This window comes from Erpetoichthys calabaricus, chromosome 2 (genome assembly GCF_900747795.2).
Source record: "Erpetoichthys calabaricus chromosome 2, fErpCal1.3, whole genome shotgun sequence".
In the NCBI taxonomy this organism is placed as follows: Eukaryota; Metazoa; Chordata; class Cladistia; order Polypteriformes; family Polypteridae; genus Erpetoichthys; species Erpetoichthys calabaricus.
In genome coordinates, this window is record NC_041395.2 from 31,281,558 (window position 1) to 31,306,960 (window position 25,403).

The following is a 25,403-nucleotide window of genomic DNA, read 5'->3' on the forward strand; positions in this document are numbered from 1 at the left end:
GGTGTCCATATTCTCTACATGTCTGTCTGGGTTTTCTTCTGCTTGCTGTCATTTTTCTTCTCAGATTCGCCAAAACATTTGACAAATCTAAAGAAAGCACTAACAATAAGAATAGGGAATGTTTAATATGTATCTTGAAAGGAAAAATGACAAAGCAAGCAATCGTGTGAATGTGTGACATGAAAAAATCAGTGAGAGACTAAGAGAGGCAAGCAAGGGAAAGCAGCAGGGAGGAGGAAGGCTGAATCAGAAATCCAACTGAGCGAGAGAAGTGAAGAGCAGCAGCTTGACACAGAAGGCATAAGCTAACAGGGTCCAGAAGAGCAGATGGGTGTGACTGTTGTGATGAGGATGCAGAGTATGGGGGGGGAGCGGTGGGCAGATTGAGTGAGCGAGCGAGCGAGAGGGAGAGAGAGAAGCCAGACAGACGTCACCCTTAGTGCTGGGTAGTGCCGTCTTCCATTCATTGTAAAAGGAGGCAGCAGGGAGGACAAAAGCATCACCGAGGCTCTAGAAAAGACTCAGGCTCTTGTGTTTAAACGCCACATTTCAGTCAAGGTAAGCTCACTGGAACCTTATGTGAATTATCTGTAGGGATAGCGATAGTGAAATGGCATAGCTGACGTCACAAGTGGAGCTACTTGACATGGGCTCCTAGAAAACAGAATACGCAGAAAAACAGAAAGAGTGGTAAGAAAAAGATTTGTAGAAGAGATATTGAAATAAGAGTGATGGATTTGAAAGACATTATATTAGGTGGATAAATATGAAAGGTCTTCTAATCACATACTGAGAAATAGATTTGAATAATGTTATAAAGAGTGGATAGATAAATATAAAAGGCACTGTAAGAGACAGACGGATATGAAAGGCACCATTACAGAGATTGATAGATAGGAAGGACACTATATCTTAGATAGATAGATTCACAGAGACAGACTGATATGAAAGGCACCATTACACAAATTGGTAGATAGAGCACTATATCATTGACAGATAGGAAGGACACTATATCTTAGATAGATCGATTCATAGATAGATAGGAAAGGCGCTATATCATAGACAGAAAAGGTCTTTGGAAATGTAGAGAAGCAGATTTGTTATGCAATGTGGATGGGGAGTTATTTAAGGCAATGTGAGATATAGAGGTATGAGATGTCTTCTGTTAGAAATCTAGACAGAAAAACATGTCAAAGACAGACAGATATGAGAAGCATTATTTAAAACACATGTCGCACCATCTCAATTCTAAGAGGTAAACAGATAATAAAGACACTCTGAAATTGATAGAGAATTCAAATCAAGATGTTTTTTAAACCACATTTCTGCAGTGACCTGTTGAAATCTCATAACTCAACGATATTGTTGTGCACAGTGTAAACTGTTTTGCATTAAAGAATATATTCAGCTGTTTAGGTTTTAGTGTAAGATAAAATAATGACAAATGTCCTAATGAACAATAAAACAATGAGTGTTCCGATGCATACTGACGTGTGGGTCAAATCACATCACTGTACACTGGCTGACGTCTGTAAACACACCGCGTTCTTCATGGCTGACGAGTGTTTACTCCTGCCTGACTGTGCCTTTAAGATTTTTCTACACTGGCATGAAGCCCCCAGGGGTCTTTGCAGCATCACCAATGAGCACATTATTTCTCCACGCTGTCAATGCTTGCCTACTGAGAGATCTTTTTTTGTGAGAGCCAATGAGATTCCAGAGACACAGATTTTGACCAATAGAAGAGCACTACCATGAAAGTGTAGGAGATGATGCAAGAGGCTGCACAAAAATATTGTGAGTAAACATATCCTCGCTTCCCTGCTGCTGTTTAATAATTACAAGTCTTTCTGTATTAATTCATGCGTGCCTGAAATAATGCCATTATAATTTTACACGTTAAATAAAAGGGCTGCACAGTGGTGCAGTATTAGAGCCTCTTACCCCCAGCTCAGCTGGATTCTGTGTGGATTTTGCATGTTCTCTTCTCCATGTGCGAGTGTACATAAATCAGCCATGTATGAGTGTCTACGTGTGACTACCTGGTAGACTCGAGTTCCTTCTATCCACTGCTGTCCATATAGCTTTCTGCAAACTTGAAATGGAAAAATAAAAAATACAACAAATAAAGAATGGCTTATTATTATAACGCATCACCAGTCACTGATACTGCCACAACTGGAGAAGGCCTAAGCATATCAAATCTAAGCACATACTGCAATGGTGATTTAGTTATCCTTCTTTACTCAGACAATCAATAATCCAGGCTTATCCATCATCAGCTCCTTTCCGGTCCTTTCCTTCAGTAACTGTAACCTGCAGCCTGTGTTAGAAACATTGGGTGCAAAGCAAGAACCGGTTCCAGAGTGAAAAGCCAATCCATCACAGGGCACATGTCAAGAGTAAACCTTAATCTGCTGGTCAAACTGTGCTGTATATGGAAGTAAAATGAGAGAAACTCTACACCACGGGTGTCAAACTCCAAGCCTTGTGGGCCGCAGTGGCTGCAGGTTTTCATTCTAACCGTTTTCCTAATCAGTGACCAGTTTTCACTGCTAATTAACTTCTTTCCCTTCATTTCAATAGCCGTGTTAGGAGGATTCAGTCCTCTGAATTGATTCCTTTCTTCATTAAATGAGAGCCAAACAAAAATGAGATGTGAAACGAGCCAACAGGTGACCAGCTAAACTGGGGCTTCAAACTCCAACCAATTTCACTCCAACCAGTTTCTTAATGAGAAGCTGATTCTTGTTGATAATTCAACCCGTTATTTAATCCCACAGTTTGTTGCTGCTCTCATTCTGCCACAGCACACATTTCCAAAACTGTTGATTTTCTATTTTTTCTAAGAACACCGTTAAAATGTTTTGGTGACCTGAGACATCAACCTTACTGAGACCTTCACCTTTCTTTATTTTAAGATATTATGTGATGGGAAAAGATGAGCTGGTCATGTGGTGGCTTGTTTTGTGTCTCATTATTGTTTGGCTGCTAATTAAGGAAAAAGAAACAACTATGGGGCCTGAGTCAAGCTAATTAAAAGAAGTAATCAGCAGCAAACACTGGTCAGTAATTAAGAAGATAGTAAGAATGAAAATATGCAGACACCCCTGCTCTACACAGTCACAGAGGACGTTTGCAAATTGCAGAGCGATTCTGGGCTCTAGTGCTGTGAGGTAGCAGCATTGACCATTCAGACACCAGTCAATTCACAATTCACTAAGACTCAACTGTTTCTGTTGCTTCTTTGTGACACAGTAACCAACCCTGCATTTCCACACAAGACCAGGGTTCACTTTCCAGGTCCTCCCTGCATGGAGTTTGCATGTTCTCCCCGTGTCTGTGAGGGTTTCCTTTGGGCGCTCCGTTTTTTTTCCCCACAGATTAGGTAAACTGTCAATTCTAAGTTGGTTCTAAGCTTGGGGTGTGTGTGTGTGTGCACGCGTGTGTGTGCGTGTGTGTGTGTGTGTGTGTGTGCGTGTGTGTGTCCTCCGATGGACTGACACCCTGTCCAAGGTTTGTTCATTGCCTTGTGCCTTATGTTGGCTGTGATAGGGTGTGGCAAACCCCGAGACCCTATTCAGGACTAAGCGGCTTCTAAAATGACTGACTGACCATAACATGATGGGATATAAATGAACTGCTCAGCTATCTCAATGGACACACCCGCATAGAAGCTGCTGCTTTCACTGAATTTCTATTCGTCATTTACCAATGTGTTTCCTTTATTTTGACAGTGGCCCCTTGATGTAGTATGTGACACTTGTCCAGTCTCTCTCTCTCTCTGTGCATGGCCTCTTAGTCTAAATGGAGTGTCAGCTAGCCTTTTTACTCCCAGTCATACCCAGGACCCTCACAAGAGAGCAGTGGCTTTACTGGTGCTCAGTATTGGAGCGGTGCACTGTTGGTAGTGTGGAAGAAAAAGATACGATCAGCCTTGTGTCTCACAAATGTCTTCTGATCCTGCTGACTGAACCACATATAGCAGGCACTGCAGCAGTGCTGGCCCTCAGCCAATGGCACAACTAGAGGCGGGGCAGCTGCATCAGGGTGGTCCATGAGAATGGGGTGCCCGCAGTGACTGTCGTTGTTGTTCTGGAAGGCTTTATTATTGACATGCTTACCTACATCATATTGAAATAAAAATATGAATGGTATTATCATTCCCACCACTGCACAAAGCCTAACTATGCCAATTGAATTTAGCAGCCATACCACCTCTGCTTCAGAACAGGTCATCCACATGAAGCTAAACATGATTGGGCCAGGCCAGTACTTGGATGGGAGACCATCTTGGAAAAGCTTGGGTTTCTGCTGAAAAAGCTGTTGGTGAGGCTATCGGGGGGTGCTTACCCTGGGATCTGTGTGTGGATCCCAGTGTGGTGACAGGGGCACTATGCCGTAAAAACTGGCACTGTCCTTTGGTCCTGACACTCTGTGGTCATTAAAGATCCCTGGGCATTATTTGAAAAGAGTAGGATTTATATTAATATCCTGGCTAAAATGCTCGCCACAGCCTTGTCCATTCTGGCCCTCTAATCTCCATCTGTCTCTAATTGGCTATCTTTGTCACCCCTTCACCACATAATAGCTAAAGTGTGGTGAGTGTACTGATGCGAAAATGGCTGCCATCACATCATCCAGGTGGGTGCTGCACATTGGTGGTGGTTGAAGTGGCTCCCCACTGTCTATGTAAAGCACTTTGAGTAGTGAGAAAATCACTACATAAATATAATTAATTGGTAATATTGATCTTTTATGTAGATTGTATGCTTGATATATCTCTACTGATGGTGGTCATTTTAAAATTGAATTTAATTTCACATAAAGAGGGCCTAATTTATTTTTTTGCCCTATGGTTCTTGAAATTCTAGTTACGCCTCAGCCCTTGGTATTGGCCTTCTAGGCGCATGTCTTTAGCAAAGGAACACAAACACAAAAACTGCTTCATGACAGAAGTTGTCTGTGTTGCTCCCTGGGCTGTGTGTTTTTTCCAAGGACTGCCAGACTGCACTGTCTGACTGTCCATAAACAAAGGCTTTTCTAGTATAAAAACAAGTGAAAGAGGACTGAAAATCTTATCCAGAAATGTGTAGTAGTTACCAAGTGATGGAGTCAACTGATTAGGACAGCAGTGCCAGTCCTGGAGGGCTGCAGTGCTGCAGGATTTTGTTCAAACTCAAATTCTTAATAAGTAGTCATTAATTGCTGATGAAGCAATTGTTGCTCAAGCGACACTTTTCTGCTTTATTTTAGTTGTCTCGCTTGTTAAGATTTTGAACGCTTAATTGCTTATTTTAGTCTTAAAGAGCTGCATTTGCCATTTGTAATTGCACTTTATTAGCAATAAAATGCAAATGACAAAGGAACCAGCAGTTCTCCATCTAACCCAGTGTTTCCCAACCTCGGTCCTGTGGCCTCCCTGTGGCTGTGGGTTTTTAATTGGACTTCTGGGCTAATTAAGTGATGTGTTATTTCCCAAGTTCTGCATTTTGGGAAATATATAGAAACCAGTAATGGCGTACTGCATGATAACGTACAGTGAATACACTTGACTTGAGCATTCCTAGTTTTTATCCTGTTTCTCTGAATGTTTAGCATTCGTTTGCTCAGAGGTTGATGCGCTTGCTGCTTCCTGAGCAGCTCTTCTTTTTTCCACCCTAGCGGCCCGTTTCTTCTCTTCTTTCGTCGGCATCTTTTCGCGTTAAAGCTGATTAAGTTAGTTTTTGTGTTGCAATTACTTTTTCACTTAAGCTGGCACTTAAGTCATCAATCTGCCTCAAGAATGATTAAAGATATGAAGAGGTAGGGGAAGTGACCACGAAGGTGGTAGGGAATGAGACCGGCACCCGTACACATGCACCACATAGCCGCCCTGCTGCACGCTGCCAAGAGTTGATTCTACAATAAAATAAAAAATTAAAAAAGAGTAATAAAAATCATCACCCCGAAAGCGGATAGTAGACATCACGTAGTATATGTGTACCAAATTTCAAGTCAATAGATGAAACTGTTTGCGAGCTACAGGTGATTTAAAATCCTGGACAGACAAACGAACAGCCACGGTAGCGTATTATGTAAGAAGATTAGAAAACTAAGTTTGGTAAAAAAAGAAATATATATATATATTAAAATGTACCAAGCAGTTATATGGAAATAATGTATTTTTTTCTTTTTAACAATATTTTCATCTTGATTTTAATTCTACTTTTCCAGGTGTTCTAATTGTTTAATTAATCCATCATTTACTAATCAGTGGGTCTGATGCTAAAGTACTTGCAGCCTTTGATTATTTAGTGTTGTTTGCCTGGGTGTCTGCGCTGCTCATTTTTAATTGTCATTAATAAGATACAACGAAGGGGAAAAACTGCACAGGGAAAGGGCAAAATATAATGAATTCAACAAAAGAGAGTTAAGCATTTAAATGTATAGCAAAAGCAGAAATATTTCTAAATGTCTTGTAAAAATCATGCTGCTGTGCTTTTCTGAATGTAGAATAAAAGAAAAAATAATACCAGCTAATTAAATGAGATCAGCGTTATCAGATGTTGTCACTGATTACGAATCTGGTTGGAACAAAAACCTGCAGCCACAGTGGCCTCCAGGACCGAGGTTTGGTAAACACTGAAACCAGTCTCTGTTTAAACCTGTGCGTGCGTGCGTGCGTTTGTTTGTTTGTTTGTTCGTTCGTTCGTTGTGCATGATTTAGTTTAATGAAATACTTAGAAGGACACAGAAGAGAAAAAAGTGAACTACTGAAAACTACTTGTCCGTTTTAGGCTTCAGATCATTTGGACGATATCCTTAGAAAGGAAAAAATCTACGATATAAAATTGACCTGACATTGCAGAGTTAGAACATTAACATATCATGGAATTAGATACGATCTTTTTTAAAAAATTTTTAATTTTTATTAATTTGAATTTAAAAGCAAATAACAATCCATACAATTAAATCAAACCTAGCAAAACCAAAATTCAATCCCCACCCAAAAGAAAGAGAAGCAGCAAGGAAGGAGGAGTATCTTTTTCCCTGATACAGAAACTCATTCTAATATGTTATCGATTAGATCCTGCCATATTTAATTTTTTTAAAGTGAAAATTTGAATTTTTAAAATTTTTTTAGATAGTATAGGAGATCAGTTATTCACTGACTTAAAAGTGGTGGGGTGGGATTCTTCCAGCTGAGCAAGATATGTGTACATGCTAGTAGTGAGGTAAATGCAGTTACGATTTGTTTGTCCTTCTCCACTTTAAGACCCCCTGGGAGTCCAAAAACACAGCTGTTAATGGGTTAGGAGGGATTGTGACAACAAGGCAGTCTGTCTGACATTCAAAGATTTTTGTCCAGAATGATGTTAATTTGGTGCAGGCCCAAAACATGTGCCTAGTGAGGCTGGAGCTCGATTGTAATGGTCACTGAATGAATCTTGCCCTGGAAACATTTTGGATACTTTTAATAGAGATGAATGCACTCAATAGAACATTTTAAGTTGAATAATTGAGTGCTTTGCACATGTGGAGTTAGAGTGTACTCTATGAATGGCTGCCTGCCACTCCTTTTCTGAAGTGTAAAGTGAAAGATCCTTTACCCATTGTGTCTTGGGATCTTTGAAAAGAAAGGACTTTAAAACATTTTTATAAATTGTGGAGATGCTATCTTCAAGACTGGTCAATATTTCTTCTGGAATAGAAATTGGTGAAAGGTGGGCAGATTCAGTTTAGCAAGGTTTCTAGTTTCAAAGTAGTGGAAAAATTGACTGACATTAATGAGAAGTTAAATTTAAAGTTTAATTGCTCATAGGATGTAAAAACAGCATCAATGGGATTAGTAGTGAATTGACGTTAATTTGTATTTACTTGGGCACAGAGCAAGGAAAATAAAGAAGTACTGCTAGATTTTAATTCTGTTGCAAACCAGGCTTGTGTATATTCATTGATTTGTGTTGATGTCCAGGTCTATATGGCCTATGTGTAGGTAATGCCATGCTCCCTTCTGCTTTAGGTCATTGTAGAGTCACTCTTTGGATTTGTGGATGTTTAGAATTCCAAATAAATGAGGTTATGATTGAATCTAATTTTATAAAAAATTTTTGTTAATGAACTCTATATGAGGATGGTTTGAAATAGAAAAAGAAGCTTGGGAAGCATGTTCATCTTAACAGTGTTGATGCTACCTGCTAATGGAAGAGGGAATAAGATCTTTTATTGGCAAGGATTGTTTCTCAATTAAGCAATTGGGTTGGAATAAAAACTTGCAGCCACTGAAGCACTCCAGGACTGATGTTGATCACCCCTGGATTAGGAGAATTTTCATGTAAAAGTAAAAATGAGATTCCTTAAAATTAAAGGCAAAAAATTTTTTTGAAACTTTATAATCAGTGATGACTGAAACGCAAACCGAAATCACAATTAAACCCTATGTTTCACTTCTGAAACAAATTTGTGAAATACAATGTATTGTGTTTCACTTCCAGTTTATCATTTACAAAAGAAGAAAGATGTTTAGTTGCCCTCTAGAAGTATTTTCATGTTGCCCTTACCTTGTTGTATAGGATATTGGCATGTAATGATTTTAATTTCCTAAACAATTAAGCTATTTACTGAGCCTGCTTAACCCAGCTCTGTTTCTCAGGAGTTTAGCAGAGCAGTACCAGGTGAAAGCCAGCATCATCTATGGATAAGATTCCAGATCATCACTAAGCACACAATTCGTAATATTCACACAAAACAGACACACAAACAAACAGACACAAGACAGACAAACTTGTGTTTCTGCCTGGAAGAATTTTCATTCACTAATTCTAAATGCATCTGTCTTTCATTTAGTATTTAAAGGAATCCTCATCCTCAGCTAGGATAAGACAGCTCTGAGTTGTCATGAACGAGTGTTTTCTAAGCACAAAAGTCTCAAAATATCTCAAAAAAGCCATCTAAAAGGGGGAACTGTCAAACTCCTGCTAGTTTGGGAGGTCAAATACAGGATCTTTGTAAATTTAAAGATTTATCATCAACAAAAATGTTCTGTAACAAAAACTCAACTCCAAGGACCTCAAGAAGCTAAAAAAGTTACCTGAAACAACAAAGGCAATACAAGGCAAACAATGTCCCAATACACAAGATCAAAGACAGGTTGAAAAACAGAGCAAAATCCAGTAAAACCACAAAAACACAAAGTTAATCCAAAATCCAACAAACCCACAGAAGCCAGTGAATTTAATGAACCGCAAGGGACTGTGGGATTTCCTCTTCCTCTATAGGGCTCAGGACAATCCCCTCCTAGTGATGGACAGGTAGCCCCACTCCCTGAGGACCACCCACAAACCCCCATGGCACATAGATAAGGAGACACAGACATACAAAAAACAAAAATAATCAACAATGTTAAAATATAAAAATGAACAAAGCAGATATAAATGAGAAATAACACTAGGTAATTGTGATGGAGGGTTTTGTTTGTAGCAGTGACTTTCTGTGTAGTGAATTTTCTTGTGGAGAAACCAAGCAATTTGCAGAACAGTATGTTTTAGCTTGTCTCTGTATGGAATAAATGCAGCATTTCACATTTTTAAAAAATGTACTGAACTCCTCCATGGCGATTTTTATGAGAGGCATAAAGAAATACTGATTTTACCAGTGTGGTATGGATTTTATGCTTTTCGTGGTTGCAGTAAAGAACTCAGGTAAACATGAAAGTGTAAAGTTGGCTTTAGGGAAAAAACTTTAAAAGCCCAAAAAAAGACATTAGTGAGTTTCACATAACACAATTGCAAAAGCATCTGTGACAAGAATTTTAGTGTTGGCTCTGCGAAACTGTAAGCAAATTAAAACTTTTCTCATCACTATTTATCATTTTTTCATGTAACATAGAGTCTTATTTGAGTTTCAGTTTGAAGATCACACAAAGAACCACTGCAGCCTCTCATGGCCATCTATATAGAGACATCCAGTAAGTCACCAACTAACACATTCAGTGTTCATGACAAGTGGAACAATCCCAAAGGATACCCTGATGAAAATGACAAAATGAACAATAAATGAATAAATATTAAAACTAAAATGAATTACAAAAAAGCAAAAGAGGGCCAAACTTCAATAAACCTTGCTGTACAAACACACAGAAAACCAAGAGAAGTGTTGAGGTACCAGCAGTAACTCAGTTTAAGTAAAAATTGCAAAAAGAAAAAGTGATTGGAAAGTAGAGAAATGTGCTATAGTAGTGTCTTGTCCTCTACTGGTTCATCAAAACAAACAGGCCTTTCTGTTTCCTTAGTCTTTTATGGTGGGAGACCAGAAGAGGCGAAGCTTGAAGAAAGATTGCAATTCTTTTTGTAAAAAAAAAACATGGTTCTCACATCCAGACCTTCAAAATCAGTCCCTGTAAGAGTTACACAATACCAAAATATTATTACAGATTAGCACATTAGGAACCTTTTGACAAGAACAGAGAATTCAACTCAATAAAGCTCACCAGTCCTCTCAACTTAAATCTTCCAAAATAGCATCAAGTTGAGTTTTAAAAGTCTCTAAAGTCCTACTGTCTACCACACTACTTGGTAACTCATTCCATGTGTTGATGGTTCTGTATGTGAAGAAAACCTTCCTAATATTTGTGCAAAATTGACCCTTAACAAGTTTCCAGCGGTGCCCTTGTGTTCCTGTAGAGTAATGGTCTATATCTACTAGATAATTCTCTTTATGTTTTTAAACATTTCAGTCATTTCATGTCATGATAATCTCTGTTTACTTTTACTAAAACTGAAATATAATAACTGTAGATCAGTTCTAATTTGGAGACCCACAACTGTGTTCAGCGCAAAATGTTTAAAATTGAACAAACCTCCCATACAGTCCATCCGTCCAAATGGATACCATTTCATCATTGTGTGAATACACACACACACACACACGCACACACGCGCACACACACGCACACACACACACACATCATCATCATCAAAAAATACAACAGTAAGCAAGATAAATATATGCAGTCCCTCAGAAGGACCAATCCCCAAGTCACAGTTGTCAGCTAATGGCCATTGTTGCCTGTTTTGCAGTTTGTTTCTATTTTAAGTGCCCTTTAGCTTTACAGTGCTTAGTGGCAAAACTAATATGACAGCAAGCAACAAATGGAAACTCTCTTTCCACAATTTAATAATAATAATAATATTTTATTTATTTGGAGGCGCCTTTCTAGACAATCAAGGACACCAAACAACAGACAAAACACAGATTATAAACAAAAGTAAAATACAAAAGTTAAAATCAGACAGGTAAGAGAGCACGAATTTGGGATAGTAATGTGTAACTCCCATTGGGGACTTGCCAAAAACTAGGACATGTGTGATGCATTACAGTGAAAACCAGGGCAATGAGATATTTTTTTAGGGACATGCGTGTGAAAATCGGGACTGGTAACCGTACTTCTTAACAAGATGGCAAAAGTGAGCAAAACACACTCGGGGCACATGGATAGAGGCACCTTTATTATAAGTGCTGTTTGAAATTGGCAGTAGCCCAAAGTTTATTAAATTCCAAAGAGGTTGTGTATTAGCATCACTATACCATCCATCTACTTTTCCAATTAAATGTGTTGTTATGAGGCACCTGGGCCTATTCTGGTAGTAATGGACAAGCCTTAGTGGGATTCCAGAACACAGCAAAGGCTCACCACGTGCAAGTTTGAGTTAAAGTCAATAATGCTATTAGCAGAAATAAACTATATTTATTAGGTGCACTGAAACATTATTATAAGCAATGGAAGTGACATTCATGGACAATACACTGGCTCAAAAGGGAATATTTTTTTGTATGAAGAATGATGCCTTCTGTGGCCAATGACCATATAAGCCATTTTCAAATTTCCCCACATGCTGCATTTTACTTGATTGTGTGTTTTGTGTGACTCCGAATATCCATTTAATCTTAATCTTATCTTTAAATACTTCAGTCTTCCTCATCTATCAAAAAGCCACAATATGGTGTGAAGTCTGGATGTCAGATCATCTCTACTAGATCTCTCCTCTGCTTTTGACACAGTCAATCATTTGGTTCTCCTTAAAACCCTTTCTGACCTTGGCATCCCTGGGACTGCCCTCAGGTGGTTTAAATCCTATCTCTTGGGCAGATTCTGCTGTGTGTCTTGGTGAGGAGAGAAGTCAAGGGTACAGCAGGTAAGCAAGGATTGGTGCTGGGCCCTCTAATCTTCTCTTCATACACCTCCTCACTAAATCCCCATCATCATGTCCATTGATTAATCTTATCAGTGCTATATCGATGATACACAGCTGTACCTGTCATTCCCTCCAGAGGACCATACAGTATCAGCTAGGATCTCTGCATGACTTATTGATATTGCAACCTGGATGAAGGAGCACCGCTTCTAGCCTGACCTGGTGTAAATAAATCAAGGCAAACAAAACAAAGTTTTGGTGTTTCTCCCCGTATATTGTAGAAACTTCTGAGTAGTCTTGAAAGAATGATACCGGTCTTAATACTGTAAAACAATAAAAGACAAATGAAAGCAGTGAATGACCTGGTTTTATATTAAGGCTGCAGGAAGTAGGGTGAGGTCAACAGGACGGGACAGATGTGACGTCATCGGGAGGGGACTGAAGTGAGGAAAAATTGGTTATTCTTCTGTGGATCTGTAGGACGAAGAGAGAAGACATTAATGCTCATTACTAACCCTTTTCTTATTGTGTTACCATCCTGAATTGGACCCTTTGGCTGCCCCTTACGCGCATGTACCAGAATGTACCAGACATTCTTGTTGTCCCAGCTTGTTAGTTTATTCAACACTCCATCCCTGGTTATCCCATCTCATTATTGTTAACATCTGCCAAGTTGGTACACAATCTTGAGGTGTTGATCAATAACCAGCTGTCCTTCATTGATGAAGTTACAATGGTCTCTCTATCTTGCAGATACACTCCTGGTCCAGGCTTAGCTCTACTCACGTCTGGACTGCTACAGCTTTCTGCTGGCATGTGCCACCAAGCCACAACAGATGATTTAAAATACGGTGACTCATTTGGTATTCAACTTGCTGAGGTGTTCACATGTGACTCTTCTTTTTAGAAGAGCACATTGGCTCCCTGTGGCAGCACTCATTAAGATCAAATCTTTGGTGCTTGCCTACAGAGTATTTAATGGGTCAGTATCTACATATATGGAGACACTTGTAACAAGCTGTAGTCCTTCTTGACCACTCAGGTCTGATGCTGAACAGTGTCTGGTGATGCCACCTCTATGCGACATCAAATCTTAATCCAGACTCTTTTCATGTTCAGCTCCTAGCTGGTGGAATGAACTTCTCCCAGTGCCTGTGTGGGTTTCCTCTGGTGCTCAAGTTTCTTCCCACAGGTTAGGTGAATTGGCGATTCTAAATTGGCCCTAGTGTGTGCTTGGTGTGTGTGTGTGTGTGCCCTGTGATGGACTGGAGCCCTGTCCAGGATTTGTTCCTTGCCTTGCGCCCTATGCTGGTTCTTGTTTGGTGAATTTCTCTGTAACTGATATTGATTTTGATAGATTTTCTAACCAACGAAGTGCAATTTGCTTGCAGTTTTTCTGAGATCTTCACTCTAGGTCAGGGGTCCTCAATCTCAGTCCTGGAGGGCCGCAGTGGCTGCAGGTTTTTGCTCCAACTCAATTACTTAATATGAAGCCCTTATTGCTCAAGTGACACTTCTGCTTCACTTTAGAGGTCTCGCTCATTAAGATTTTGAACCCTTATCACTTATTTTAGTATTAAACAGCTGTTTTCTTGGTTTTTAATTGTTCATAATTAGCAATAACATGCAAGTGACAAAAGAGACCAGCATTTCTCCATTTAGCTTGTTACCATTTACACCTGTGTGTATTTATCACACACTATTGGGTTTAATTAAATACTTTAAAGGACAGTGAAGAGAAAAAAAGTGAAGGACTGAGAATTACTCCTCCATTTTAGACTTCAAATCATTTGGATGATATCCTTAGAAAGGGGAAGAAAATCAAGGATATCAGAAGGACCTGACATAGCAGAGTTAAAGCACTAACAAGCCATGAAATTAAATTATTGGCTAGAATTGCTTTCTAATTAAGCAACCAGGTTAGAACAAAAACCTGCAGCCACTGCAGCCCTCCAGGACTGTGATTGAGGACCCCTGCTCTAGGTGATCAATTTTGTAATCCTGTCCTGTTCCACTTGTTCCAAAACTATACCAGGACTGATATTTATTTGATTATGATGACCACTTTTGTAAGTTGTTTTGGAAAAAAGCATCTGCTAAACAAAAAAAAATGTAAATGAAATTTGTGTGTCCTCTGATTTTATCTGTTCTCTCTTCTAACAGAACAATGGCTGAAGGTTCGATGGATATGGCTGAGCTGGAGAGCTCATTTAAAAAGTTTGCTATCCATGGTGATACTAAGGCTACTGGGCAGGAAATGACTGGCAAGAACTTTGTCAAGCTGTGCAAGGACTGTCGTGTTATCGACGGCAAAGGTGTCACCAGCACTGATGTGGACATCATCTTCACCAAAGTCAAGTAAGAAGGAAATATTTTGTAAGTCATTTAGTTTCAGTACAAACAACTAATACTGACCAGCATGGTTGCTTTAGATGGCAGAATGTCATCTAAGTGGTTAGGAGTGGAGTATACCAGAAAGGAAATTTTTAACGGAAAATGTCTGTTCTAAACCATACTTATCCATCCATCCATTTTCCAACCCGCTGAATCCGAACACAGGGTCACGGGGGTCTGCTTGAGCCAATCCCAGCCAACACAGGGCACAAGGCAGGAAACAATCCTGGGCAGGGTGCCAACCCACCGCAGACCATACTTATCATAACTAATATACTATCTAAATCTAATGTCAGAGCTAAACTGCTCACGTAGTGGGTCACTTTCTTGAATAGGTTTTTACACTACACTACAGTATGTGAAATATCCCGTGATGACGGAGGGATTCCATTATTGGGCTAGTGTTGGCTCATAAATAAAATCTTAGTCCACAGAAAATGCAGTAAACTCCTCTATGGTTTCCACAATCCAGAAGATGGGTACAATCACACTGTTCCTCTGCTCCTCTGGTATTCCCTCCTGTTCTTACATCTTTTCCATTAGATTCCACAACACATTTACTCTCTCTTCTCCTAAACTATTTCACACCTCTGCTGGTGTTTCATCCGCTCCTGTCGCCTTTCCATTTTTCATTTTTTTCATTGCCTCCTTTACTTCCTCCCTCCTTATTTTTTGTACTAGCCCTTCATTTGGGACTCTATCCCCAAATACTACCCTTGGATTTTCTTCATTCATCAGCACCTCTTCCATATATTCTTGATCCTATTTTTCACACTTTGCACAGTTTTCATTTGCTTTATCTGACTAAAATCCTTTCCAGCCTTGTTCCCAGTCTTCACTATTCTAAAATTCCTCCTCTGGTCCCCTTTTGTCCCCAATTTTTCATACACTTCCTTCAAAGCCCCTATCTTGGCCCTTGCCACTACCTTCTTTGCCTCCATGTTTGTTTGCCTATACTGTACATTTTTCTATCTTCCTCCCACGCTGGTTGGTACCATGTCTTCTTTATCTTTTATTAACCTTTATTACATCTTATTAAGTTACTTGGTGATGGTAAAGGGGCCCAGCAATAATGACAGTAGGTGTGTGAAATTAGTATTCTCTGCAGTAGTGTGCCTTGGGCATGTTCTCCCTGTGTTTGCATGGAGTTGTCTCAGAGTACTCACCACACCTTTAAATCACACAAACTCTGTCTAGATCCAGGACTGGAGGAATACTCAGGTTATCTGGCTCTCTTTCCCAAGCTAACAGGTGGGAAACATGAAGGCAATGGCATATCTAGGGCCCTTAAGATTTACCTTGCAGTTCTAGATCTCTGGTCATACCATCTGGAGATGAGACTTTAACAAGTCTGGTTACCTGATTTCAGGCCATTGTCTCACTGAATTGTATTTAACATCCGTAACCCTGCTTAGCCCTTCTACAAAACCCCTAAGATGACCCAACCCAAATCTGAGCCTATCACATCAGAAAAAATAAGAATCCAGGCCAAGTTAGTATTAAAGGCTTTTAACTTAGTTATTAAAGCAAAGAAATAATAATACAAAAATAAAATGATTAAATGTAAAATGTAAGTAATAGAAAAATGATATTCATGTAGCAACAATGATGAAACAGATTCAGACCTCCTTCTCTTTCTTCAAGATGATCTGTGCATTTCACAAATTTCATTTCATTTTTCTAAAAAAAAATTAAAAATGTGTGTGGATCGTCCTCTTTAGTACTTCAGTTTTGTTTAATTCCTGGTCTTTTCCTTCCCATATGAAGTGACCCTCAAAATAAACAATTTCTTTTTTATGGCTAACAACCCATTAAATATGTCTTTGCATAGTTAATATTTATTTACTTCTGATTGCTTGTGTCACAAGCTACACACTTATTTTTTTATTCAAACAGTACTACTAAGATTTAAAATCTAATAATACTTCAAAGCAAAATATGTTGATAATAAAGCAGTTCAGCTTTTCTCCAATCCCACAAAGGAAACTGAAAAAAAAATCTTAGTTCAGGTTTTTCAGGCCATTTACCACAAGAAGTTAGAAAATGGCCAGAATTGTGCCATCATCATCCTCATATTCAGTCCATTACTTAATCGTCAGTTACTATAGATAGATAGATAGATAGATAGATAGATAGATAGATAGATAGATAGATAGATAGATAGATAGATAGATAGATAGATAGATAGATATTAAAAGCTGTGTGATCGAGCTCGTTGACTATTATGAATAGTGCCTTTATTATTTTCCTTGCTGGAACCTTATGCTGCTCCAGTTATCTAAACACGTTCAATTTTTCAAAATGCATTTTCCCAAACATGATTTTTTTAAACATTGCATCAAATTTACCAGTTTCAAAAATCCTATTGGATATCTTGTAAAAGAAAAGAAGAATTCCAGAAGGGGACATGGCACTATCTAACTTTCAATTTTATTACTGGGCTGCAAATATACAAACCATAAAGATGTGGACATCGACCCAAATCGATGAATATACACAAGCCTGGTCTGCAATAGAATTAAAATCTTGCAGTACTTCTTTATAGTCCCCACTCTGTGCCCAGTAAATGCAAATTATTGTCAATACACTAATAATCCAAATGCCCTTCATTCACTCAGAATATGGAACCAATGTAGGAAGCACTTTACAGACAGAGAAGCTTTTATCTGTTGCACCTCTACATGACAACCACCCTTTGGGTGCATGGATGTTTCAAATTTCAAATAAATGAGGTTATGGTTCAATCTAATTTCTTAAAACAAAGATTTGTTAACATACGTATGTGGATGGTTGGAAATAGAAAAAGAAGCTTAGGAAGGAAGTTAATCTTAACAGTATTGATTCTCCTTGCTAATGTGAGATGGAGGGTGGACCATCTATTCACGTCTTGTTTAATTTTTTTCCATGCAGACAGCAAAATTTAGTGCCTATCACATCTATCTGGCTTTCTGTCTATTGCATAGTTCCTCTATCTATCTATCTATCTATCTATCTATCTATCTATCTATCTATCTATCTATCTATCTATCTATCTATCTATCTATCTATCTATCTATCTATCTATCTATCTATCTATCTACTTAATATTTATACATATTATAACATTATATACATTATATATACTGTATATATGCACATTTACCAAGAATATTTGAAGTCACCACAAAAGGTAAAAGTAACAGGAAAAATAAAAAAGAATTGCAACAGCAATCAGACTGATTCATATACTATTAGAAGGGAAAAGGAAAATTAAAGTAGCTGAATTGTTTCACTCTGAGCCAATAAAAATTATGAGGTGACATGACACAAATACTGAAAATCATAAAATAAGAGAGGCTGTTAAGAAAAGCATAAAAAAGCATAAGAAAAGCATTGCCCACATTGAGTATCTGTTAGTGAAACATATAAGTGGTATTAAACATCTGTAGAAACCACTTAAAAAGATATATGGAAAAGAAAATTAATATAATTTCAGTCAACTTTGAAACAATTCTGTAGTCCCACTTGTAAACTTGGACAGCAGTGATGTGCTGCAGGACCTGCACTCCAGTTTTTACTGCTCTTCCAAGAATCAACAAAGCACATTAATCCTTTCAAAACCATTCAAGACGGACTTTAGCAGAGAATTAAAGTAAGATGTGAGCTTTGATGGTCCATTCTCTTTCTGTGATGCAGGTCCAAGTCAGCTCGGGTGATCACCTATGAGCAGTTTAAGCAGGCGTTGAAAGAGCTGGCATCCAAGCGCTTCAAGGGGAAGCCAGAGGAAGAAGCTCTGCAAGAAGTCTACAAGCTCATCGCCGGCAAAGAGCCAGCCAACATTGGAGTAACGGTGAGATTCTCTGTTACTTCAGAGTTACTCTGGCATATTTCCTTCTCTGGACATTTCTTTTGTTTATGAGTATTAACACCACACTTTTACAAAATATACAGTGTCTTCAAAAAGTATTCAGATCCCTTCACTTTTTTCAAATTGTGCTATTTTGCAGCCTTGAGCTAAAATAATTTAAATTTATTTTTTCCCTCATCAAGCAACAGTCAATACCTCAGAATGACAAAGGGAACACAGGATTATAGATTTTTTTGCAAATTTACAAAACTGAACTTTCTCATTGACACAAGTATTCAGACCCTTGAAATGTGGTTCAAGTGCATCCCATTCTGTTGATCATCATTGAGGTGTTTCTAAACCTTGTATGGAGTCCATTTGTGGTCAATTCAATTAATTGGACCTGATCAGGAAAGGCACATACCTGTCTACGGAAGGTCCCACAGCTGACAATGTGAATCAGAACAGGAACCAAACCATAAGGTGGAAGGAATTGCCTGGATTGTGTTGAGGCACAGATCTAGGGAAGGCTACAAAAGATTCTTGCACCATTGAAAGTTCCTGTGACCATAGTGGCCTCCATAATTCTTAAATGCAAGGAGTTCGGAGCAACCACACCTCATACTAATCCTAACTACCTGATTAATCAGGGGAAAAGTGCCATAGTTCAAGAGGTAACCAAGAACCCAATGGAAATTCTGGTTCAGTGCTAGAAAGCCTGTCTGGAGATGAAAGAAACCATCACTTCAACACTCCACCAATCTAGGCTTTATGATGATATGGCCAGACAGACGTCTGTCCTCTGTAAAAGACAGATGGAAACCTGCATGGAATTTGCAAGAAAAGGCACATAATGGTCATTTCTGGAGGAAACCAGTCCCCTCTCATCCCCTGTGCAATATCATTCCAACAGTGAAGCAAGTTGGTGGAAGCATCATGCGTTGGGTTGTTTTTCAGCAGCAAAGACTTGGGGACTGAGAGTTTAAGGAAACAATTTACAGAGATATCTTTAATGAAAACCAGCTCCAGACTGCTCCGGACCTCAGACTGCTCCAAAGGTTCACCTTCCAACAGGACAAATACCCTAAGCACAAAGCAAAGACAACTCAGGAGTGGCTTAGAAACAATTCTGTGAATGTCCTTGAGTCTTACAGCCAGAGCCTGGACTTGAACTTAACTGAACATTTCTGGAGAGACCTGAATATAAATGTCCACCAATGCTTTCTATCCAACCCGTCACACTTTGAGAAGGTCTACAGAGAAGAATAAAAGAAGATCCCCCAATTCAGGAGTGTGAAGCTTGTTGTGTCAGAACCCAGATAGACTCCAGGCCTTAATCACTGCCAAAGGGGCTTTAACTAAGGACCGAGTAAAGTGTTTGAACACTTGTGTCACACAGATATTTCAGTTTCTAAAATCCTGTTGTCACTTTTCCATTCTAGAGTACTGAGTGTTGCTTTATGATGGAGAAAAATTAATTGAAATGATTTTAGCACAAGGCCGCAACATAACAAAATATGTAAAAAGTGAAGGGGTCTGAAGACTTTCTGAATCCACTGTAAAAAGAAGTGTATTTCCTCAAACTTTGCAGCAAGGCTGGGCTATGCAGCCTTGCAGTAGCATTGATTTTTGTTTTCCAGGCAGTGCTTTTCTTTTAGCTTTAATTACTTTCACATGGGGTTTGTACCTCTGAAGCCTCCTTGGAGTCCATTTCTACATCCTGCCTGGATAGTCTTTATTGAACATGGTCTAGTGACTGTTTTACAGCAGGGGTCAGAAAGTTCACTACACTGGCAGCAGCATTTTGTTCAAACCCAATTTTTTTTTTTTTGTTAACAAAACATAATAAAAGTACAATGCAATCAAGTGAAAAAGCCATAGCACATACATTAGGCTATTCCGGAGATGATCCATGAAACTCAACACTCAGCCTCAACCCAACTTATAGAGCTGTTTATGCCTCCTTCAGAAAAATGAAAAATCTATAATATATAAATGACCTGAAATGGCAAAATGAAAGCATTATAGTTAACACACTCTACTTTCAGCAAGGATTAGCCTATAATTACACAATTGAGATGGAATAGAAATTGCTATCATTGTGCACCCCAGGATGAAACGTGAGCACCCCTGCTCTAGGGTGATATTCTGTGACATGTTTTACATTTGAAGTGGGCTTCTGAAACATATAAAAATGATGAATATGGATTTGAATCAATGGAGAGTCTTCTGCATATTGTGGTGGTTCCCATGAAATACTGATGACTGAAGTGTGGGAAACTGCAAAGTGTAAACCAAAGGAGGGTGCTGTAGAGCCCTGGACTCCAGACACAAGTGCACATACACAATCAAGGGTTCAAATTAAGTGAAATTGTATTATATAAAAGTACCTTCACAGGTTCTTCCTCCAAGCACACAAGTAGCCGGAATATAATAAGGAATCTCCTCCACTCTCCTCCAGGCAAGCCTTGTCCTCTGCCTCTTGACTCTAACTTGCCTGGGTGAAGCATAGTGGCCTACTTCATACCAGACCTGTGCCATCCAATTGCATCTAATAAGCATTTCTGGGTCATGTGGAAACCTCACAAAGAAGGGACAGCCATTACCTGCAGCACCCCATGGTGGCACCCATGGAACCCTAAAGGACTACAATTCCCAGTATGCCCTGTGGTTGTGAATCTGGGTACACCAGCCCAGGATTGTTGTCACCCATCATACCGGAGGTGCATACAGTCTTGGTATGCTACCTCCCCAAGTCCGGGCAAGGATCTTCTGTTGAAACCCCCCAGGATGTCCAGTCCATTCATGTTGACAAGGCGAGTCCAGCTCCTGGCTAAGATAGGACCCTCCCTACCCTGGAATAGTCACAGCTCTGGCTTCCTGGCCAGATGAGGCAACAGGGTCCATCCTGGCTGTCCATTACAAACGTCTCATAAAATATGTTCACCGCTTTCTTCTATCCATCCTGTTACTTTGTGTTGATCTCTGAAACATAGTCGATGACATGGAATTTTTAATTTACAACACAAAATCAGATGGTAGCTTTGAATTATTAAGTAAACACTTATCTTCTGTATCAAAGATTATTAGGAGAATTTGGGTTGGGAAAGACTGTGGTTATCTGGGACAATATACTACATCTCATAAGGTAGTAAAGATCTAGATGAGTCTGATGTGGTAGTATTTAAGCTGATAAATCAATAATTATGCCATATAAACTCCCAATACTCAGTTTTCCATCCTTGTTACATATAATATATATATAAATAAATAAATATATAAATATATAAAATGAGATGTCTGAACTCTTTTAGGACCCAACCCCCCACCCCAAAATGGGACGGCATGCCGAAGTACACCTGCCATGTCTGTGGAGAAGTGCTTGTCTGTGCCGCGGAATCAACTACAAGCCGATCAAGATCGCACCATACACCCTTGACACTCGCCTGCCACTGATGGGTGATGCAAGAGACACTATAAAGGAATTGAACAGTATAACTTAGCCACTGACCTGGCCCCAACTATGCCCATTTGCTGTGTCTGTGTATAGGAGAGTGGTAGCTCCCGCAACAGTAAATAACCCAGCTGTTCCTGTTTCAAGCTGAACAAAGCTGGTTTTGCTAAAGTCCTGAGACTCAGCCTAGTATTTTTGGTGCGAGACAGTGACTCACGCGTCCCTATATATATCAGTGTTTCAGAACCCCAAAGCCCACGCACAGCCTCACAGACACAAGTCATGGGTGCAAATACAGGTTAATTAATACAAACAACTTAAAAGAGCTTTGTAGTTATCAAAACCGGTACAATTCTCTTCTTCTCTTTTTCTTTCTCCTTCCACTCCTTCAGGCAAGCTTCATCCTCTTCCAACTGACTCCAACTTGCCTGGATGAGGCTGTGCGGCTTCTTTTATCTTGGACCTGGGAGTACTTTCAGTGCTAGAGTATAGCCCTTTGAAAGTACTTCCAGGTCAAATGGAAGCCGAAACAAAGTATACATCATGGATCCTTACTGCACCCCCTGGCAGCACCCACGGAACCAGACAAGGATTCCTTGCGGGTGTCCATACAGGTAATGTCACCCTGAGATACCACCACCTAGCATATTGGGGGAGCATGTAGTTCTGATAGGCTGTCTCCCCTGTCCAAGCATCACACTGGCCTCCCATGCGTACCATTCATCAATATATATATATATATATATATATATATATATATATATATATATTTACTGTATATACACATACACTCAATCTGAAACCTCAACTGTAAACACAAATCTATCTGTGCAAAGCTTGTAAAGACTAGAAACTGGAATTGCTGCTAAAGGGGCTTCTACAAAGTATCGAATTAAGGGCCTGAATACTTACTTGATTTAGAGATCTCAGATTTTGATTTTAGTGTAGATTAACGGGCAAAAATGACAAATGTATATCTCTCTATTATAAAAGGAAATCTTGGGACGAGACTTTCTCGGAGATAATTTCAACAAAAGTGGTGTTTCTTCCCAATGAAGAGGCGTATCCGCGAGAATTAAAATATTTGTTGTTTGCTGAAAGTGAAATCCACATATGCGGCAGAGACGCAAAGTGGCTGGCGTGTAGCGCAGGCTGGGGAGTTGGCAAGTGAAGCAAGCAGGGGGCGAAGCCCGCTAGTATTAAAAATATAAGTCTACAACACAATAATTTATGCAGAAACTGAATGGGTCTGATAAATTTATGGTTAAACTGTACTGCATAAATTGATTTAACTTGAATCATTACTATTCTTACTTTTTTCTGTCCTTTTTGTTTTAGAAGCCAGCAAAGGCAGGTGCCGTGGATCGACTGACAGATACAGCAAAATACACAGGGTCTCACAAGGAGCGCTTCAATGAGGAGGGAAAAGGACGCGGCAAGGTTGGGAGAGAAGATTTTGTTGACAGCAGTGGCTATGTGGGAGCTTACAAAGGAGCCGGTACTTATTATGAAAAAGTCAAGCCAGACCAGTGAGATGGCAAGTGAAGAAAAAATGGATTACTGCCATAAAGTAGAGACATGAATTCATTGTAATGCATTATTTAACCTCTAAAGAAACAGCTCTCCCTTACTTTGTAAGTCATACTCAAGCTGCTTTGTTCTCTAGCATTAAAAGGCATGAAGAACGCTCAGCAGAGCCCATGAATTTTCTTCTCAGTTTAGTATATATGCAACAGCTGATGATCTCACACTGAATCTGGTTATTTAGGGAAGCCATCAAGAACAATGTGACAGTTTCTTGCTATTTGCTTTCTCAGCCTTAACTGTTGTATTAGGTGGTCTTTGAACTGCTTTTTATAATTGCATGTGCTGACTAATATGAAGGTGTTGGCTTTATATAGTGAGTGTACAGAGACTTAATATGGCTTGCTGTTTCTCTTTATATTAACCTGCCAAGCTTACCTCTAATTTAAGCTCATCTCTGTTTTCACCAGTCTGCAGCCAAGGCTCTCTACAGCATGTGAATGTGCTCAGGAAAATAATAAACATATTCAGCTTGTGAATAAACTAGATGCACTGTGAAAAGCAAAAAAAATGACCTAGTAAGAGATAACAAAGTCCCAGTCAAGACAATGCAAGTCATTGACAGCCTCGCATCTTATTGTTACTTACAGGTAGATGTTCATTTTCTATAATCACTCATCTTTATTTTGCTGGGTATCTATTTTTTTTACTTGAACAATTCTGTATTTAAGGCAGATAGTGAAACTAACAAATTATTTCTAAAGTCCTACAATGTTGTCTTTGTTTAATATCTAAAATAAAAATTTGGTAACTCTGAATTGGTCCCATGTGAGTGTGAGTGACGGTGCGTGTTTGAGTGGTGCCCAACCAGTGTTGGCTCCTGTCTGGTGTACAATGCCATGACCATGAAATTGATTAAAATTATATAAGAAATACTTTAATTTTCCTGAAGGTGTAAGACCTGGATATATAGGTTAATGGGATTGTTGAGCAAAATAAAATGAAGAAAGAAAGAAACAGATTGACATAATACTGCTTATTTGCAAAATTATGAGAGTTAAGAGGCATCCCATTTATTAAGCTCCCTCACTAGGATTCTCAACAATGAATGTGTAAAACTTAGTGGTGGCTTACCATCAACGGCCTACTTATAATGCTGTAAAGACAGGGCTTTACCCACATGATCCTGTATTAAACTTAAATCAAGTCTTTTTTTCCTCACATACAATTATCCCCACAGTACAATATGTAGTGAAATGCTTAGTTACAAAAGTTTAATAAAAATATAAATATTACAATAAACAACAAACCCCCAAACACAAATACATAAGCACTTCTGACTTGGATTATGGAAAGCCGTTGCTGTAAATAACAGATGGCAGTGAGATGTGGTCAGACATGTCCAGTTGTACCACAGGTTTACATTTAAAGGCTTTAAGACTTGGATCGAGCAGGTGCAGCTTATTGTGACCCCAAATGAATCGTACCGACAGAAGTTTGTTCCTTCCAATGTCACCAGCATTCCTGAATCAGAATGATTGGTTGGTAATCATTTCTGTCACAGAGTTAGTAAACATTAATCAGGACGATATAACTTATCTCATTAGGCAGTAACAAAGATGAATTTCATCAGTTTGGCAATGTCTGGGTTACACATTTAAGCCCTAATTGTAATGTGCTTTCTGTTGCACCACTGCTCACTCATGTAGATCTCCAGTCCCTCTCCTGCCTTTTCCACTCTGTCTGATCATATCAGATGAAACCCATCCAGCATTAAAATAGTATCTGAAATAAGAAGTGTATGCTGGTTCTCAACTGTACCTAAAATGTCACGATACCTGAACTTGACTCGCATTGAAATGTAACAGGTTATCCAACTTACTTAAAATGAATTGAACATTCCTTATTATATGGACGCAGGCTAGATGAGAAGTCTTTCCGCCTTACTATAATTCTTGCTGAAGATCTTCGCTCATTCCATCCTTGGACAAGCTGCTCATCTGATAAGGTGTAAGAGAGCTCCTTAGGT

General features: G+C 39.1%; 1 protein-coding gene across 1 annotated transcript; it reads left to right on the top strand.

The window, feature by feature from the left end:
• The first annotated feature begins 397 nt into the window (after window positions 1-397).
• Window positions 398-23,945, top strand: LOC114642196 (tubulin polymerization-promoting protein family member 3-like). Its single transcript, XM_028791174.2, has 4 exons — window positions 398-558; window positions 14,340-14,534; window positions 18,246-18,399; window positions 23,189-23,945. The coding sequence occupies exons 2-4, from the start codon at window positions 14,344-14,346 to the stop codon at window positions 23,381-23,383; spliced, it is 540 nt and encodes a 179-aa protein (XP_028647007.2). The 5' UTR covers window positions 398-558; window positions 14,340-14,343; the 3' UTR covers window positions 23,384-23,945.
• Window positions 23,946-25,403: the final 1,458 nt, after the last annotated feature.

What these genes read in the sequence shown, in the direction of transcription:
- LOC114642196 (XM_028791174.2), top strand. Translation starts at nt 14,344, where the DNA reads ATGGCTGAAGGTTCGATGGATATGGCTGAGCTGGAGAGCTCATTTAAA. An exon ending in ATCATCTTCACCAAAGTCAA is followed by an intron (nt 14,535 to 18,245) that starts GTAAGAAGGAAA and finishes TCTGTGATGCAG; the next exon opens with GTCCAAGTCAGCTCGGGTGA. An exon ending in CAGCCAACATTGGAGTAACG is followed by an intron (nt 18,400 to 23,188) that starts GTGAGATTCTCT and finishes TTTTTGTTTTAG; the next exon opens with AAGCCAGCAAAGGCAGGTGC.